Genomic DNA, 17,601 nt, shown 5'->3' on the forward strand with positions numbered 1-17,601 from the left:
CTACCCTCAGGGACGCATTCTTTCTCAGGGATGTTCCTTGCTGAGAAAAAGAATTCAGCGATATTTCTGCCATTTGCTTTTGAAAGAAGAGAAATATGGCTCTGTTCTGCCCAGCTCACCAGCAGTCAGAGTTTAAGGTTATCTTTCTTGATCCTTGAACATTGCTGTTACCATGTTCTTTTTTCAAGGTGCCCAGATTTCATATTGTTCAAACACACATGCTCTACAAACAATTTGTGCAGTTAATGCAATCATCACAGGGTCCTGAGGCGACATACATCTTCCTCATCTTACGAAGATGACGGGATTAAGAGATTGAAGTAAAGACAGGCATAGGAAATCACAAGGGTATTGATTGGGGAAGTGATAAGTGTCCATGAAATCTTCACAATTTATGTTCAGAGCTTGTAGTAAAGACAGGCGTAAGAAATTATAAAAGTATTCATTTGGGGAACTAATAAACGTCCATGAAATCTTCACAATTTATGTTTTTCTGCGATGGCTTCAGCCAGTCCCTCCGTTCGGGGTTCCTGACTTCCCACAACATCTCTCCCTTTCTTTTTATATAAATGTGCCATGTTGATGAAGGCTTGTTCGTTCTCTTGATTTTGACGCAGGATTCTTTGACTGGTCCGGCACACTAAAAACAAACCGATTAAACAGAGAAACATAATTCCAAAATTTACTACAGTGGAGCCCCCAATAGACTTAATCCAAGTCGTGGGGTTTAATCCATAAAGATTTTCTGCCACCTGATCTAACGCCTCAGCTGCAGGCACAATGGATAAGTGAGCTTGAGAGGCTTCAAAAATTTGTTTCTTTAATTTAGTTATGTCCAATGATAAATTATCTTCCCTACCCAGAAGGTGTCCTTTGACCATGTCCCATGAATGATCAGTCTCATTATAGGAATATGGGATGATACGGAAATCCAAAGTATTGCAGTTGCACTGCATTTGCATGCGATGTTCGAGACTCACCACCCAATCTCCAAGCCAAATAACAGACTGTCTTAAATCATTAATTTGATTAGCTTGTGTCCATCCCTTAAGGGCACTGAGTTTCCCTGGGCCGCGGGTAGGTCCAGAGATTCTGTCCAGGAGCCAGGGCCTGGAGTTGGAAACCTTAGGAATAGTCCTGGTGCTCTGTTTTACTGTGGCCGAGCTGGCACCCAAGCTACAAGACAGCGTCCTTCCCATTCTTCCCTCCCCTTTTTCCAGGCAGATGATTCTTTCCCTGTGTCCACCACTACCACAGGCCCACAAGGAGTTCTGTCAGGGTACCACCAATATTTACTTAAGGCTCAAGGGCTCTTCAGTCAGCTTGTGTTGAGTACTGCCAGGCCTGGGACTTTCCCTTCAGGGCAATGGGCTCCTCTCTGGCCTAGGTAGGTCCAGAGATGCCATCCAAGGGCCAAGGTGTGGAATTGGGGAGTTGGTACCAAAGCTTAAGACAAAGTCCCCTTTACTCTTTCCTGTGTGTGGAGGCTGTCCCAGTAATTCAGATTTGGTAGAATGATGGCTTGGACCAGAGTGATAGCAATGGGAGAAGACATTAGATTTTGGACCTGTTTCGAAAATAGGTACAGTAGGATTTGCTGATGCTTTGAATAATGAGGTATTGGAGAAAGAAAAGCAAAGGATGACTTACATGGTTTTGGGCCTGAGGAACTCCAAAAAAGTCATTGCTTTTTACACAGGTGGGAAGTCTCGGAGGAACAGGATTTTTGCAATTCAGAGTACAGCCTTGGCTGGCCAGGTGTGATGGCTCATGCCTATAATCGCAGCACTTTAGGGGGGCCAGCATGGGAGGATTGCCTGAGCCCAGGACTTCAAGACTAGCCTGAGCAATGTAGCGAGACCCCATCTGTACAAAAAAAATTTTTTTAATTTTCTGGGTGTGGTGGCACATTCCTGTAGTACCAGCTACTCGGGAGGCTGAGGTGGGGGGATTACTTGAGCCCAGGAGGGCAAGGCTTTAATGAGCTGTTATCATGCGACTGCACGCCAGACTGAGCAATACAACAAGATTCTGTCTCAAAAAAAAAAGGGCAAATTTGGACATGATGGGTGTGGGATGTCTGTAAGACATGTAAGCTGAGATGTTGAGAAGGATGTTGCACCCTGGCATTCAGAGAGAAGAGAGATCTAGGCTGGAGACATAAATTTGAAAGTTAATACAATTATAAATTATGAGACCAAATGGTATCATCAAAGGAGTAAGTGAAGATAGAAAAGAGGTCCAAAGACTGAGAGACTTGGGCACTTCAAAATTTAAAGATTGAGGAGATAACCAGCAAAGGGAATGAAGAACAAACAGCAAATATGGAGGGAGAAAAACTAGGTGCATGTAATGTCCTCACAGCCAAGTGAAAAAAGTGTATCAGGAACTAGAGAGTGTCTAATACTGCTGATAGGTCAAGTAAGATGAGGGCCCAGTAATTGGATAGAGTAAGATGGAGCTCCTTGATGACTTTAACAGGAGCAGTGTAAGGAGAACAGTAAGGTCAGAAGATCAATTGAAGTGGGTAAGAGAACATCAGATAAGATAAATTGGAGACAGACACTGTAGACAACTCTGTCTAGAAGCCTGGCTGTAAAGGGGAGCAGTAGTCTTTGAAGCAGTAGCAGAAGCAAAATACGGGGTCAAGAGGGTGTTGTTTTCAGGGGGAAATAAACTAGTATATCTGTAGGCTGAAAGGGAGTGATCTAATAAAAGAAGAGGTAGAGGGATGGTAATGAAGTGGGGAGGGAATTGCTGTTTAACAATTAGTGGTTATAGAAGTGTTTTGTTTATATTTTCATAAAACACTTGATTAGGACTTAAAAGATCTGGGTACTAATTATAATTTTGTGACTTAGTCATTGAAAATTTGTATGCTTTAATTTCTTTATCTGCAAAAATGTTATGAACATAAAACAGTTAAGTATATGATCACTTTGAAAAGGTAAAAAGCACTACGGTGCTTCATTAGTGATCACTCTCTTCTTTCTCTCATACCATGAAATGTGCCCATTCATGACAGAAAGTTCTCTTTTAAAATTCAAGTGCTCACATTTTTCTGTTTTTGACAAAACTATCATCATTTATTTATGTATAACAAGTAGGTATAAATAATGTGTTTTGTGAAAAGGCTATAAATCTGTTTCGATGTGTTAAATCTTATGTATGGAGCTCTATAACCTTGGGAAGTTTTTATCAATAAATTACGTTTTCTGTGTGATCTTTAGTTCATTTTCTTAACAGTACCAAATCAATAAGGAAGAAAAGTCTAATTCCATAAATGGTGTTGGCATAATTGGTAAGCTTTTGGGAAGAAAACTTAATTTTGATCATCACTTCATAGTACTTACCAAAACAAATTCCAGTTTAGTTAAAGATATTTAAATGTTTTTTTGAAAATCAGTCAGCCTGTTTTTTGAAAAATTAGATTACTGGCTATCCTGGCTAGGAAGGACTTTCTAAATTTAAAGTGTTAGGAAAAATCACATTAAAATAAGGATAGACTTTATTAAATATATTTAATTTCTGCATTTCAAAAAGGCAAAGAAGAAAAGTTTGCAGAAAATATGGCAAAGAATTAATGTTTTTTAAATGCTAAAATTGATAAATAGAAAAACATGTTAAACCTCAGTAGATAAATGGGCAGAAGATATGGACAGATAGAATAAGAGATCACCAGTAAATAAAATGATAAAATATTTGGCCCTGCTAATAATTTTAAAAATGCAAACCAAATAGCAGTGAATGACTATATTTGTCCTATTAAATTAGCAAAAGCATTTTTTTTTTTCCCCTAGAGACAGGGTATCACTCTGTCACTCAGGCTAGGTTGCAGTGGCATGATCATAGCTCACTGCAGCCTCAAACTTGTGGGCTCACATAATCCTCCTGCCTTGGCCCCCTGACAGTAGCTAGGACTACAGGTATGTGCCACCATGTCTGGCTAATTTTTTTTTTTTTTTTTTGTAGAGGTAGGTTTCTCCCACCTCAGACTCCCAAAGTACTGGTATTACAGGCATGAATCACCATGCCAGCCAGGAATTTTAAATAGTTGTACCGATTAAGAATATAGTAAACTTTGCATTCTCATGAATTGTTTTGTGAGTATAAATTTAGCTCTTTAGGAAAGCTATCTGGGAATATTAATCAAAGGTCTAAAAAATGTATGTATAGTTTTAATAATTTGAGGGCATATGATAGTCAATATTTAGTAATAATAAAATGCCAGACTTATTCAGTGCTTACTATTTGTACTCTTCTGAGTCTGTACATGTACAAACTCACTTAATTCTATAACAACTTTATTAGGTAATATTTAGAAAAGGAAACCGAGATGTAAGGAGGTTAAGAAACTTGCCCAGAGTCACACAGCTAGTTAGTAGTAGAATCAGAACTTGATCCCTGGCAGTCCTCAGAACTTAGGCTCCAAAAATTTAATAGTATTTTTATAGAGAGAATATTTATTATGGAGTATATTGGAAGTTTATTTAAGCACTAATGATCTAGCTTTTTAGTTGCTTCTTCAAGAAATAGTAAAAATGATAGTGAACACTTACTGAGAGCTTACTATGTACCTGACAAGCACTTTCCATTTCTTAACTTATTGAATACTCTAAATAACCCTAGGAGGAAGATACTATGATTAGCACCATTTTGTAGGTAAAGACTCTAGAAAGATTTGATAACTTGCCCAAAATTACCCAGGAGAGCCTGCATTTTAAACCCAAAATCTGTCCACTTAACTAATAAGTTGTAAAAAGCCTGATAGTCTGTCTCCTAACCAGTATGTTGAACTGACTTTATAAACGTAGTAATTCTTTGGATTTGTTTTCTCGAAATTGAGACTTCATTGGGAAATTAAAAACAAACTTTTCTTTTTTTGTATAAGCATTTAACACATAGGAAGCAGAACACTGGAACAAGCTAAAAGAAGTTTTAAAATGTTTTCCGCCAGGATCTCATTGCTAATTAACTCATGTCTTCTTCCAAACATCTAGTGCCCTTCGCAGTCATACAAGTTGTCAAAAATAAAAGTATCATGAATCAAACAACATCAATCTATGTTATATCTACAGTGAATGCTGTCCTTCTGACAGTTGAGTTCATCAGGTCTCCCTGGCTAGTTTTAAAACTACCGCTTACAGCTATACAGGACTCCTTGTTTTTATGCTGCTTCCTGGGCCTGTATGCCCACTTCATTTACCTAACTCCTTTCTCATTGTTTAAAATTCAGTTTAGATGTTACTACTACCAAGAAGCCCTCCTTCATAAAACTCACCCTTTCTACTTGATTTGAATCCAGTCTACTCTTGTCATTCCCTATGATTACCTCATAACATTAGTGCATTTTTTCTTACCTGTTTCCTGCCTCTGTACCCCAGCATCTAACAAAGCACATATCATTCAGTGTGTTTTTTAAATTGATGTGGGGGGAGAGGGTATAGGGGAATACAAATTTCTGCATAGTAAAAAGCACTGGGAACAAAGTCTAAAGACTGACAAGCCATAGAAAAATGTACTCATGTCACAAATGACTAGTTTCTTAACATATAGTATTCCCCCTTTATCTGGAGAGGACACATTCCAAGAACCCCAGTGGATGCCTGAAACTGCAGATAGTACCAAGCCCTATATACTGTTTTTTCCTATACATATATACCTATGATAAAGTTTAATTTATAAATTAGGCACAATAAAAGATTAACAACAATAATTAATAAAATAGAACAATTATAACAATGAACTCTAATAAAAGTTATGTAAATGTGTGCTCTTCCCCCCACCCCACCCCCCAAAAAAATCTTATTCTACTTTTTACTCGCCTGTTTTCAGACCGCTATTGACAGTGGCTAACTGTAAGCATGGAAAATGAAACCATGGATGAGGGGGAACTACTGTATAAAGCTCTATGTAGCTCCTACAAATCAATAAGAAAGGCCAATAACCCAATAGGAAAATGAGCAAAAGGAAAACAGATCATTTGTAGAAAGGGAGAAATGTCTCAAACATTATGAAAAAGATGAGTCAGCCCCAATAGTAATAAGATGAATTCGAATTACATTGAAATACTGTTTTTAACCTTTCAGGTTAGGTAAGACCAAAAAGTTGATGCAGTAGGGAAACAGACACAATGCTAATGGGATTATAAATTGGTAGATCCTTTTGAGTTGCTTGACTTTCTTCCAGAATTGCAAGTACATACATATTCTGTAACAATTCCATTTCCGGGAATTTATCCTATAAATATACTAAAATGATTATTCACAGCATACACATTATTGCATTGTTTGTAAAAGAAAAAAATGGAGATACTCTTGAGTGTATATCAATAGGGGGCAGACTAAATGAATTTTGTATATCCATTCAATTAGGTCCTCTGTAGTCATTAAAAAGAATGAGACAGCTCTGTGTTATAGGATGAGCTTCCAGATATAATGTTAAGTGAAACAGCAAGGTGCAAAACAATGTGTATAGAATGATACCACTTGTGTTGGGAAGAAGAAGAAACTGCACTTGGGTATATGCTTTGTATATCAGCAGACTATTTCTGGGAAGATATCAGAGAACACAACAGTGATTATCTCTGGAAAGAAGCACTGATTGGTCGTGGCAGGCTGGGAAACAAGTGTAGAAGGGCATATTTTTTCACTGTCTACTCTTTAATCTTTTAATTTGTAATCTTGTGTGTACTACCTATGTATAAAAATAATTTTTAAAAGAATGAAAATTACAAAGTAAAATATGAATTGTTTTGGCAATCACAAAAAGCAAGTCACCAGCAATGAGCAAAATAAGGAAAGAACTCATTAATATTCTTTTTTTTTTTTTTTTTTTTTGAGGCAGAGTCTCGCTCTGTCACCCAGGCTGGATGGAGTGCAGTGGCACGATCTCGGCTCACTGCAAGCTCCGCCTCCTGCATTCATGCCATTCTCCCACCTCAGCCTCCCGAGTAGCTGGGACTACAGGCGCTCGCCACCATGCCCAGCTAATTTTTTGTATTTTTAGTAGAGACAGGGTTTCACCATGTATTGCATGTTTTTTATGTGCTAGATACTTTACATATAATTACTTCATGTAATCCTCATAAATCCTCTGAGAAATACCTAGTTTTAACTGTATTGTACAAAGAGATTGATGGAGCCTTAGAAATGTCAGCATTCGGCTAATAAGGAAGCAAGGGTTTATTTGAACTCTGATCTTTTCTGATTCCATAGTTGGGTTTTTTCCCACCAAACCATCTGGCTTCCAGTTAGTGACCATCTTTTATTAGTGAAGAAAGTAAGTATAAGTGTACTTTAATAGTGAGCAGCAGTTACCAAAAATGTCCACAAGATGGAAATGTTAGACACAAGCAGATATTTTTCTTTGTAAAACATCATGCTACATATCCAAGTGGCATATTTAAATAGATGTGTCCTGTTGTGCAGTAACGTTTCTTTAGTACTTTGTTATGGATAGATAGTTTCAGATATCACTTAATATTTCTCTTTTCTCATAACAATAGTTGATAGGGCTTTTTCTGTACCAGGCAGTATTCTGGGTACTTTACATAAATTAATTCATTAAGTCTTCTCAACAGGCTAGGTGTGGTGGCTCACACCTGTAATCCCAGCTGCTTGGGAGGCTGAGGTGGGATGATCACTTGAACTCGGAGTCAGAGTTTGCAGTGAGCCAAGATCACACCACTGCACTCCAGCCTGGGTGACAGAGTAAGATCCTGTCTCAAAAGTTTCCCAACAAATAATATTATGAAGTATTTGCCATTATCATTTCTGTTTCATAAGTGAGGAACATAGGTGAAATAGCTTACAGTGTCACAGCTAGTAAGTGGCAGAGCTGGGATTCAAATTTTAGCAGTTATTGCCACCTATTTGAAAAAAAAAGATATTGGCTTGTTTTGATAGTGTGATTTTGTTTATAAGTTTCACCTGGGCCAGGCGCGGTGGCTCACGCCTGTAATCCCTGCACTTTGGGAGGCTAAGGAGGGCGGATTGCCTGAGCTCAGGAGTTCACAGTCAGCCTGGGCAACATGGTGAAACCCCGTCTCTACTAAAATACAAAAAATTATCCAGGCATGACAGCATGCACCTGTAGTCCCAGCTACTCAGGAGTTTGAGGCAGGAGAATTGCTTGAACCTGGGAGGCAGAGGTTGCAGTGAGCTGAGATCGTGCCACTGCTCTCCAGCCTGGGCGACAAGAGCGAGACTCCATCTCAAAAAAAAAAAAAAGTTTCACCTGTATATATATTTAAGAATACTTGTAGTTAACGCTTCTTCTCCCCCCCACCCCTTAAGACAGAGTCTCACTCTGTCACCCAGGCTGGAGTGCACTAGCATCATCTCAGCTCACTGCAACCTCTGCCTCCCAAGTTCAAGTGATTCTCATGCCTCAGCCACTAGAGTAGCTGGGATTACAGGTGTGCACCACCACACCCTGCTAATTTTGTATTTCTGGTAGAGACGAGGTTTTGCTATGTTGGCCAGGTTGGTCTCGAACTCCTGGCCTCAAGTGATCTACCTGCCTTAGCCTCCCAAAGTGCTGGGATTATGGACATAAGCCACTGCGCCCAGTCACCTCTCATTAGCTGATGTATCTTGGGTTTGTGTGCCCCCTTATTTCAATCTTAATATGTGTATGGAAAAAAGGACATTATGTCTTAAAATTTTAACTGTGAGTTGGTGACCAGAATTTCATTTTTAGTTGTAGGAAACATCTTAGATCCTCTCTTGGGAATTCAGACATTCTTCCACTCCCCCAACCTGCACCCATGTTTAATGTTGTAATTCTTGAGTTATCCACATTTCATCATGGAGACATTGTCGTCAGGAAATGCCATATTTATTACCCTGTCATATATCTTAAACATGTGAGAAAAATACTTTAGTAAAAGTCTTTGTTTTCTTTAGTTGCAGAGCTTGAAGTAAAAACCAGAGAAAAATTAGAAGCTGCTAAGAAAAAAACAAGCTTTGAGATTGCAGAGCTTAAGGAGAGATTAAAAGCAAGTCGTGAAACTATAAATTGTTTAAAAAATGAAATCAGAAAACTTGAAGAAGATGACCAAGCAAAAGACATATAAACAGTTCTCATGAGAACTTGGTAGTAAGCTAAACTGAAAATAAGGTGGGCTTCACTGGAGAAATGGACTTACTGCAAATGCTATGATGTTTCTTAGAGGAACTTCATATATAGCTGTTGACCATGAATTTCTTAGCAATAGGAATTTGTACTATTTAAGCAATCTTTAATGGAAAATATGCGTGTAAGAATGGATGCTATATAGGTATTTTACCAACACATTTTAAGAAAATTCTATGATATTAAGCACAGTTTTTAAAAATGTTTATTGTAGTATATGTATAGCTTATTACCCTTTTGACAGGCATCAAAATTTCATTATAAAGTATTACTTGTACAAATTTTGTACTTCTTTAGTGGCTAGAATTAGTGAAGAAACTTAATGTGTATATTTAATTTCTTCAAGTTCTTACCTGCCCCCATCCTATCTTTTTTGTATATGATGTGTCCAGTAAGTATTCAATAAATGTAGTTTACAGATCCTATTTCTCCTTCCTGATGTGTTTCTTCCTCTTTGAAGACTTTCTGGAACTCCCTCAATACAATTAAAGTATCTTTATAGTATTGTGACGTCACATCTCTTATTGGCACTCATTGTCGCATATAGAAGCTCTTTGATGGCAAAGATTATATTTTAAGTTTTGTTCTGCCTATATCACAGTGTCATTATTCTTCACATACAAATATATTAATTCTTAGGGGCCAGGCACGGTGGCTTACGCCTGTAATACCAGCACTTTGGGAGTCCGAGGCAGGTGGATCACCTGAGGTCAGGAGTTTGAGACTGGCCTGGCCAACATGGTAAAACCCCATCTCTACTAAAAATACAAAAATTAGCCGGGCATGGTGGCACATGCCTGTAATCCCAGCTACTTGGGAGGCTGAGGCAGGAGAATTGCTTGAACCCAGGAGGCAGAGGTTGCAATGAGCTGAGATCACGCCACTGCACTCCAGCCTGGGCAGCAGAATGAGACTTCATCTCAAAAAAAAAAAAATTAAATCTTTTGTAGAGACATATGGGAAGCAGCTGCAGCTGTGCATTAGCTTCATGCACTACTCCTACCTTCTCCTCTTTAGCCTCTTCTGTTCAAATCCACACAGCAAGTCCTCTACTTTTGGATTCATCTACTTTTAACATTCATTAATACCTAATCTTTAAAGGTATGTTGGCTGAACCATCTTGGCAACCTAGGAAAAAAAAATACTTTTTTATCTGTCTGCCCTGATGGATTGGTTACTTTTTACTTTGTGGCTTTATTTTTTAAAGTTGTGACTTTTGCAATTATTATGGAGGATGTACAAAGGCCTCTGTGGTCTGAAATTTCGGCCAGAGCCCTCTGGGGCTTGATGGTGGTACTTTTAATTGTGCCAGGCATCATTCATTTTCTCCGCACCTTTTATCCCCATGCCTACCTGCCAGGCTCATCATGATAAGATTCCCCAAGTATAGCATAGGGCCTGGGGATAGATCAGGAAAATGACATGAGGGAAAAGCCCCATTCTACTTGAGGAGTTGGCACAGGCAATCATTATTCTAGTCAGCTCCCCAAGAATGTATTGGTTCATAAAACTAAAGTCCATGTAGGTAGGTCTGACTTCATGCATGCATACAAGGGTTCAAAATATGTGGTCATGGCTCAATCTTACTCTCTATTCGCTCTTGTTTCTTTGTTGGCTTTAATCTTGGTAGGATTTCACTGTGACATTGCAAAGAACTCCTATAACTTGATAAAAATTTTTTTAATGGGCAAAGGATTTGAACAGAGATTTCTCCAAGGAAGGTATCAAAATGGTCAATAAGCATATGAGGAGATGCTCAGCATCATTCATCATTAGGAAAATGTGAATTATAACCACAATGAGATACCACTTCACATCCACCATTGTGGCTATAATTTTAAACAAAATACCCAAAAAAGTTGGTGAGGATATGGAAAAATTGGAACCCTCATATATCGCTGGTGGGAATGTAAAATGGTTCAGCCACTTTGGAAAACAGCTTGGCAATTCTTCAAAAAGTTAAGCATAGTTATCCAATGACACAACAATTCCACTCCTAGATATATACCCAAGAGAAATGAAAACATGTTCACACAAAAACTTGTACATCAATGTTCATAGCATCATGCATGACTGCCAAAAAGGAAACAATTCAAAATGTCCATCAACTAATGAATGCATTTTTTAAATGTGGTATCTCCATATGATAGATTTTCCCATTCTTTTATAAGTGGAAAGAGAGTATTTCCCAAGGGATAATTTATTCATCTAGACAATAAGAAGAATTAAAGAAACTCAGCTAATTAGGCAGCTCACTTCTTGAAAGAAGATCAAAGTATTAGTCTCATTTTTTCTAACTAATGTAGGTGGTTGGTGATGTTATTCATATTTCACAGATAGGAGATTAAGGAACTATAGCTTGGTGTTGAGTCAACCAGCAGTGACTCAGATGAGTAATCTGCTATGGGCTTTTCTGTCTCATTAATACTTAATTCTCATGTTCAAAGTGTTAGCATTTTTAATTGTCTGTTGCTCATGCCTAAATACTTCTCAAACCTCCTTCCTTTAACTAATTGTAGTAACTTAATACCATATCAAATACGAACATCAGGTAGCATAAATGCAAAACACCGTAGATAAAAATCTTGCTAGCCGTTAATAACATGTAAGAAAATTCTAGTGTTAATTCTGTTGGATGGAATACTAAAGCATAGATATTTGAAATCTCTTTAGAAAACATTTCAGGTACCTGTTCCTTAACATTACCCCTAATGTCTTCAGTTTTGTTTTTTAATAATAGATTTCAAACTCTTGAGATCAAAACCAAAGAAAATGACTGGGCATGATGGCTCACGCCTGTAGTCCCAACACTTTGTGGGGCTGAGGAGCTCTTGAGGCCAGGAGTTTGAAACTAGCCTAGGTCACATAGTGAGACCTGGTCTCTACAAAAAAAAAAAACCAAACAAACAAACAAAAAACACAAACAACAGAAAAATTGGCCAAGTGTGGAGTAGTCCTCCTGTAGTCCTAGCTGCTCAGGAGGCTGAGGCAGGAGGATTGCTTGAGCCCAAGAGTTTGAGACTGCAGTGAGCTATGTGTGGGCCACTGCACTGCAGCCTGGTGACAGAGCAAGACCTTGTCTCTTTTAAAAAAAGAAAGAAAATGAGATCATACAAGTACCAGCTAGGAAAAAAATAAGAGTAAATTGCTTCCCCTTAACCCAGCCCCTGCCAACAACTGATAAAGAAAAGAAATAAAAAAAGTAAATATTATTTTCTTGGAGTTGGAAAGTACAATGCAAAACCCAGAAATCATAAAGTTTTGGATCTCAAATTTGAATGAGTTTAGGAATCTCTTGAGAGTTGCTAAATCTGGGGAAAGGGGATGGTGGGGGAATAGGAAATACAGATGAAACAAGATTGGCTGTTGCTAATTATTAAAGCTTCATAATAGGTACATGGGAATTTATTGTTTTCTGAACTCGTGTGTGCTTGAGATTTTCCATAAAAAGGTTTTTAATAATGTCAGAGAAAATCATTTTTTCTCCCTTAAGTCAACTGATGAAGAATAAGTCAATCTTATCTTGATCTTACTGGATCAGCACACTGTCTCACAAGATGACAGTAGCTTCCAATTGCATGGTTAGCATGTTTACTTGTATGTTTTATTTTAACAATTCTAGCAAATTCTTCAGTACTGATCACTGAATGTAATAGAAGTTTGGAAGAATGGATAGGAGGGAGGAAAAAATAAAGGGGGCAGTTAGGAAAGGAGAAAGAAAACCCCTTAGGGAGCTTCTTAATATTTCAGAGTACAATAGTAAAGACATTTGATTAGGTCTAGAATGGGGCCCAGGAATTTGCATTTGTACAAGCCATCCAGGCGATTTGAGAAATGGCATAGTGGCACAACTGCACAAATTGTATTACATAAAATGCAACGCTTCTAGATGGAGACAAAAAATAAAAATAGCCTAAAGGAAAAGTGGGACATATATGTGTCTAAAGCTTTAAGATTAAAAGAATTATTATGAATCATTAAGGAAAACAAATGAACCACTGGCAAAAGGAGCAAAAGACTTGGACAGGTAGTTCACTGAAGAGGACATAAAAATAACCAATTTTATGCTTCGTCTCACTAATCTTAAGAATATGCATATTTAAATAGCAAATATTTCTCATCCATGTAGGATGAGATAAATGGTACAGATAAATTGATAACAGAGAAGACACCACTGATGATACCAACAGAGAGACCAGAAACAGGCCATCTGGAGATGGAGATAGTGTGTTTGTTTGTTTGTTTCTTTGTTTGTTTGTTTGTGGCAGAGTCTCACTCTGTTGCCCAAGCTGGAGTACTGCAGCCTTGACCTTCACCACCATGCCCAGCTAATTTTTCTATATTTTGTAGAATTTCGCCATATTATTGCCCAGGCTAGTCTTGAACTCCTGGGCTCAAGCAATCGGCCCACCTTGGCCTCCCAAAATGCTGTGATTACAGGCATGAGCCACCATGCCTAGCTTGAGATAGAGTATCATTTTTTTATCTGAAATTCAAATTTAACTAAACATACTATATTTTTATTTGCTAACTCTACTTTTTAAATTTTAGATTTAAAAAAAGCAAAGCAAAACAAAAAAAGACAGTGATAGCAAGAGAGTGAGGAAACAGCTACCCTTATACAATGATGGGATTATAAATTAGTTCAATGTTTTCCGAGGATAATTTAGGAATATCTGCTAAAAGACTCTGACTCAACAGTTTCACTTTTAAAATTCACACTTGTTTACTTTTTTATTGAAAGCAAGTAGAGTTTTAGGAATATTTATTTTCACAGAAGAAAGACGGGAAAAGGAAAAAAATAAGAAAAAAAGTGTATTACTTACAAACCATTTATCCAAATATGCAAGATATGCACAAGAATTTTCACTACAGCATTATTTACAATAAAAAAAAGAAAAAAATTGGAAGCAAGGCAAATGTCTATCAATAGAAGCTGTATAAATATGATATATCATGATACAATGGGATCCTCTGTGGTTGTCAAAATGAATAAAGCAGATCTATGCTGGTTTGTTGGTGGGGGAGGGAAGGCAGTTTGAAAAACAGTGTTTATGATTCAATTTTTGTAAGTAATATGTTAGTAAGCAAAGAAAAGTAACTTGGAGGAATGAATCATCACCAAACTTAACAGGAAGAATTTTAGGGACTGTAACTATCTTCGTTATGTATCTAAATATTTAGCTTTTTAAAAAATAATGCATTTCATTTGAGTGAAAGAGAATAAAAATAGTTTAAAAATTAAATGAAAAGGAAAAACAGACGTCTTGATTATCAGAACATTGCCTCCTGTGATGAAGTGTCATGTGACAGTTCAAAGAAATTAAACATGACCTGTAAATGATGTAAGGGACCAGGGCCAGGACTCCTTCAGGAACTTTACTGAAGGGACTTACGGGTAAGGTCCTCGCTCTTCAGTGCATTGTCCAGTGAACTCAGATAAATAACATTATGATCCTAATGTAAAAATAGTTAAAGGTACAAGTTTCATCTATCTCTTGCCCCCAGCCTGGACTCTCTGATCTGGCTTTTAAATTATTTTTAGTTACTTGTACTTAAGATAAATTTTAACCAATTGACCACCTAGATTTCAGTAGCCTTATGTAATATGCCTCATGTCAATCCCCAACTCTAGGTAGCCCTCCTGGATCTCCACCCTAATCTGTTTGCTGTTTCTCACTTTCACTGGCTATCCTGAGTTAACTGTTCTCTACCCTCAAGACGGCTTCATTGCTCTTTAGTAATTCCTTAGTCTACCCTTAGTAAATTCTTAATTGTTGCTGTCTGAAAATTTCCAGTCTACTGAATCACCAGTCTGCTTATTCACTAAATGAATAGAGTCATAAAGCTGGGAGCTAATCATCTAACTTAATTCTCTCATTTGATAAGGGAGTAAAGCCATGAAGAAATTAAATGACTTTCAGAGTCACACAATCTGTTGGGACCAGAGATTCAATTTTAATTCAGCATTTCCTGACTGAACAGTCATGGTACAGCTCCCCCAAAGCTTAGAGAAGAGTGTGCAAACTGGAAATCAACTGGGAAACAAACTTTCCAAGAAAGAAGAAATCTGTAAGCTGAGGTTTACTGTTACTGATATAGTCCAATCCCTATTATTAAAATTTTGGCTCATTCTCCCACCAGTTAATCTGGTTAAATCATGTTCTCAAAATTAATGAGAATTGTCACTCCTATTTGGTTTAATTACATGCATGAATTGAAACCACGAATCTATTTACTCTTATTTTGCACATCAGCAGATGACCTCAGTTCTTACATCATTGAGATCACTGATGCTATTCAAATTGATTCTGTAAACTTCCATCCATACAAAGTTTCTCTTTGTTCTCACCAAATCCTGCTTTCTTTCATCTCCCTAAATGTTCTCGCCATCTGTAATTTTAATTCCAATTTATACTATATACTACTGCAAGTTTATAATTAGGGGAAAATAAACTTTCCTGAGCCTCAGTTTGCTGTGGTAAACATACTACCTACCTCACGGAATTCTGTTTAAGGGTAAATGACATAGCACATGTAAAAGCGTGTTGAATGGTAAGAATAAAAAGATAATAATGCTGGCCATCTGCTAAAATCCTTGACAAAATACTAGCAAACCAAATCCAGCAACATAAAAAGGATAATAAGTCCCATTATCAATTGGGATTTATCTCAGGAATGCAAGGTTGGTTCGGCATATACAAATCAATAAGTGTAATACACCGTTATGAGCTGAATTGTGACCCTCTTCCAATTCACATGTTGAGCCCTAACCCCTAGTACCTCAGATTGTGACTGTTTTTGAAGATAGTGTCAAATAAGTAATTATAATCATTAGGTTGGGCCCTAATCTAATACGACTGGTGATATAGTTTGGCTGTGTCCCCACCCATATCTCATTTTGAATTGTAGCTCCCATAATCCCCACTTGTTGTGAGAGGGACCCAGTAGAGGTAGTTGAATCATGGGGGCTGGTTTTTCTTGTGCTGTTCTCATTATAGTGAATAAGTCTCATGAGATCTGATGGTTTTATAAAGGGTAGTTCCCCTGCACACACTCTCTTGCCTGCCACCATGTAAGACACTCCTTTGCTCATCTTTCACCTTCCACCATGATGTGAGGCCTCCCCAGCCATGTGGAACTGTGAGTCCATTAAACCTCTTTTTATTTATAAGTTACCCAATTTTGGTATGTCTTTATTAGCAGCATGAAAATAGACTAATACAACTGGTGTCCTTGTAAGAGGAGACTAAGACACAGACACTCACAGAAGGAAGACCATATGAAGACACAGGGAGAAGACAGCCATCTACAAGCCAAGGAGAGAGGCCTCAGGAGAAACTACTCCTGCCCACAACTTGATCTCAGACTTATAATCTGCAGAACTGTGGGAAAATAAATACCAAATACCCGTATGTGGTAGTTTGTTATGGCAGCCTTAATAACTAACATATAGACTATATTAACAGAACAAAGGATAGAAAATACACATGATCATCTCAATAAATGCAGACAAATCATTTGACAGAATCCAATACCCATTTATGATTAAAAAAACACTCAACAAATTAGTAATATAAGAGAACTTCCTCAGTGGAAAGCATCATACATAGTGGTAAAAGACTGGATTCTTTCCCCATAAGATTAGGAAAAAGATAAGGATGTTCACTCTTTCCACATCTATTCAACATTGTGTGGGAGGTTCTAGCCAGAGCAATTTGGCAAGCAAAAGGAATAAAAGTCATCCAGATTAGAAAGGAAGAAGTAAAATGATCTCTATTTGGAGATGACATAATTTTGTATAAAGAAAACCCCAAGGAATACACACACACACACACACACACACACAAAACTATTAGAGGTAATAAAAGGATGCAGCAAAGTTGCAGGATGAATGATTATATACAACACCTAAAGTGCACTCAACCAAATAAAAAATAGACAAAAATTGACTGGACACAGTGGCTCACACCTGTAATCCCAGCACTTTGGGAGACAGGGTGGGTGGCTTGCTTGAGCCCAGGAGTTCAAGACCAGCCTGGGCAACATGGCAAAATTCTGTCTCTACTAAAAAAATGCAAAAATTAACTGGGCATGGTGGTGTGCACCTGTAGTCCCAGCTACTTGGGAGGCTGAGGTGGGAGGATCAGTTGAGCCCAGGAGATGGAGGTTGCAGTGAGTCAGGATCATGCTACTGCACTCCAGCCTGGGCAACAGAACAAGACCCTGTCTCAAAAAAAAAAAAAGGCAAATTGATCTTCATCATTAAAAACTTTTGTGCTTTGGCCGAGTGTGGTGGCTCACGCCTGTAATCCCAGCACTTTGAGAGGCTGAGGCAGATGGATCATGAGGTCAGGAGATTGAGACCATCCTGGCTAACATGGTGAAACACTGCCTCTACTAATACAAAAAATTAGCCGGGCATGGTGGCGGGTGCCTGTAGTCCCAGGTACTCAGGAGGCT

General features: G+C 37.9%; 1 protein-coding gene across 1 annotated transcript in view; it reads left to right on the top strand.

Annotated features, from left to right (window-relative positions):
- YEATS4 (YEATS domain containing 4) overlaps positions 1-9,563 on the top strand; it is a 29,617-nt gene extending 20,054 nt beyond the window's left edge. Inside the window, exon 7 of the mRNA XM_032170710.2 lies at positions 8,910-9,563. Coding sequence (XP_032026601.1) covers positions 8,910-9,079 — 170 coding nt within the window. The 3' untranslated portion in view covers positions 9,080-9,563. The remainder of the gene's footprint in view (positions 1-8,909) is intronic.
- Positions 9,564-17,601: the final 8,038 nt, after the last annotated feature.

The sequence above is a fragment of the Hylobates moloch genome, unplaced genomic scaffold (genome assembly GCF_009828535.3).
Source record: "Hylobates moloch isolate HMO894 unplaced genomic scaffold, HMol_V3 SCAFFOLD_12, whole genome shotgun sequence".
Lineage (NCBI taxonomy): Eukaryota > Metazoa > Chordata > Mammalia > Primates > Hylobatidae > Hylobates > Hylobates moloch.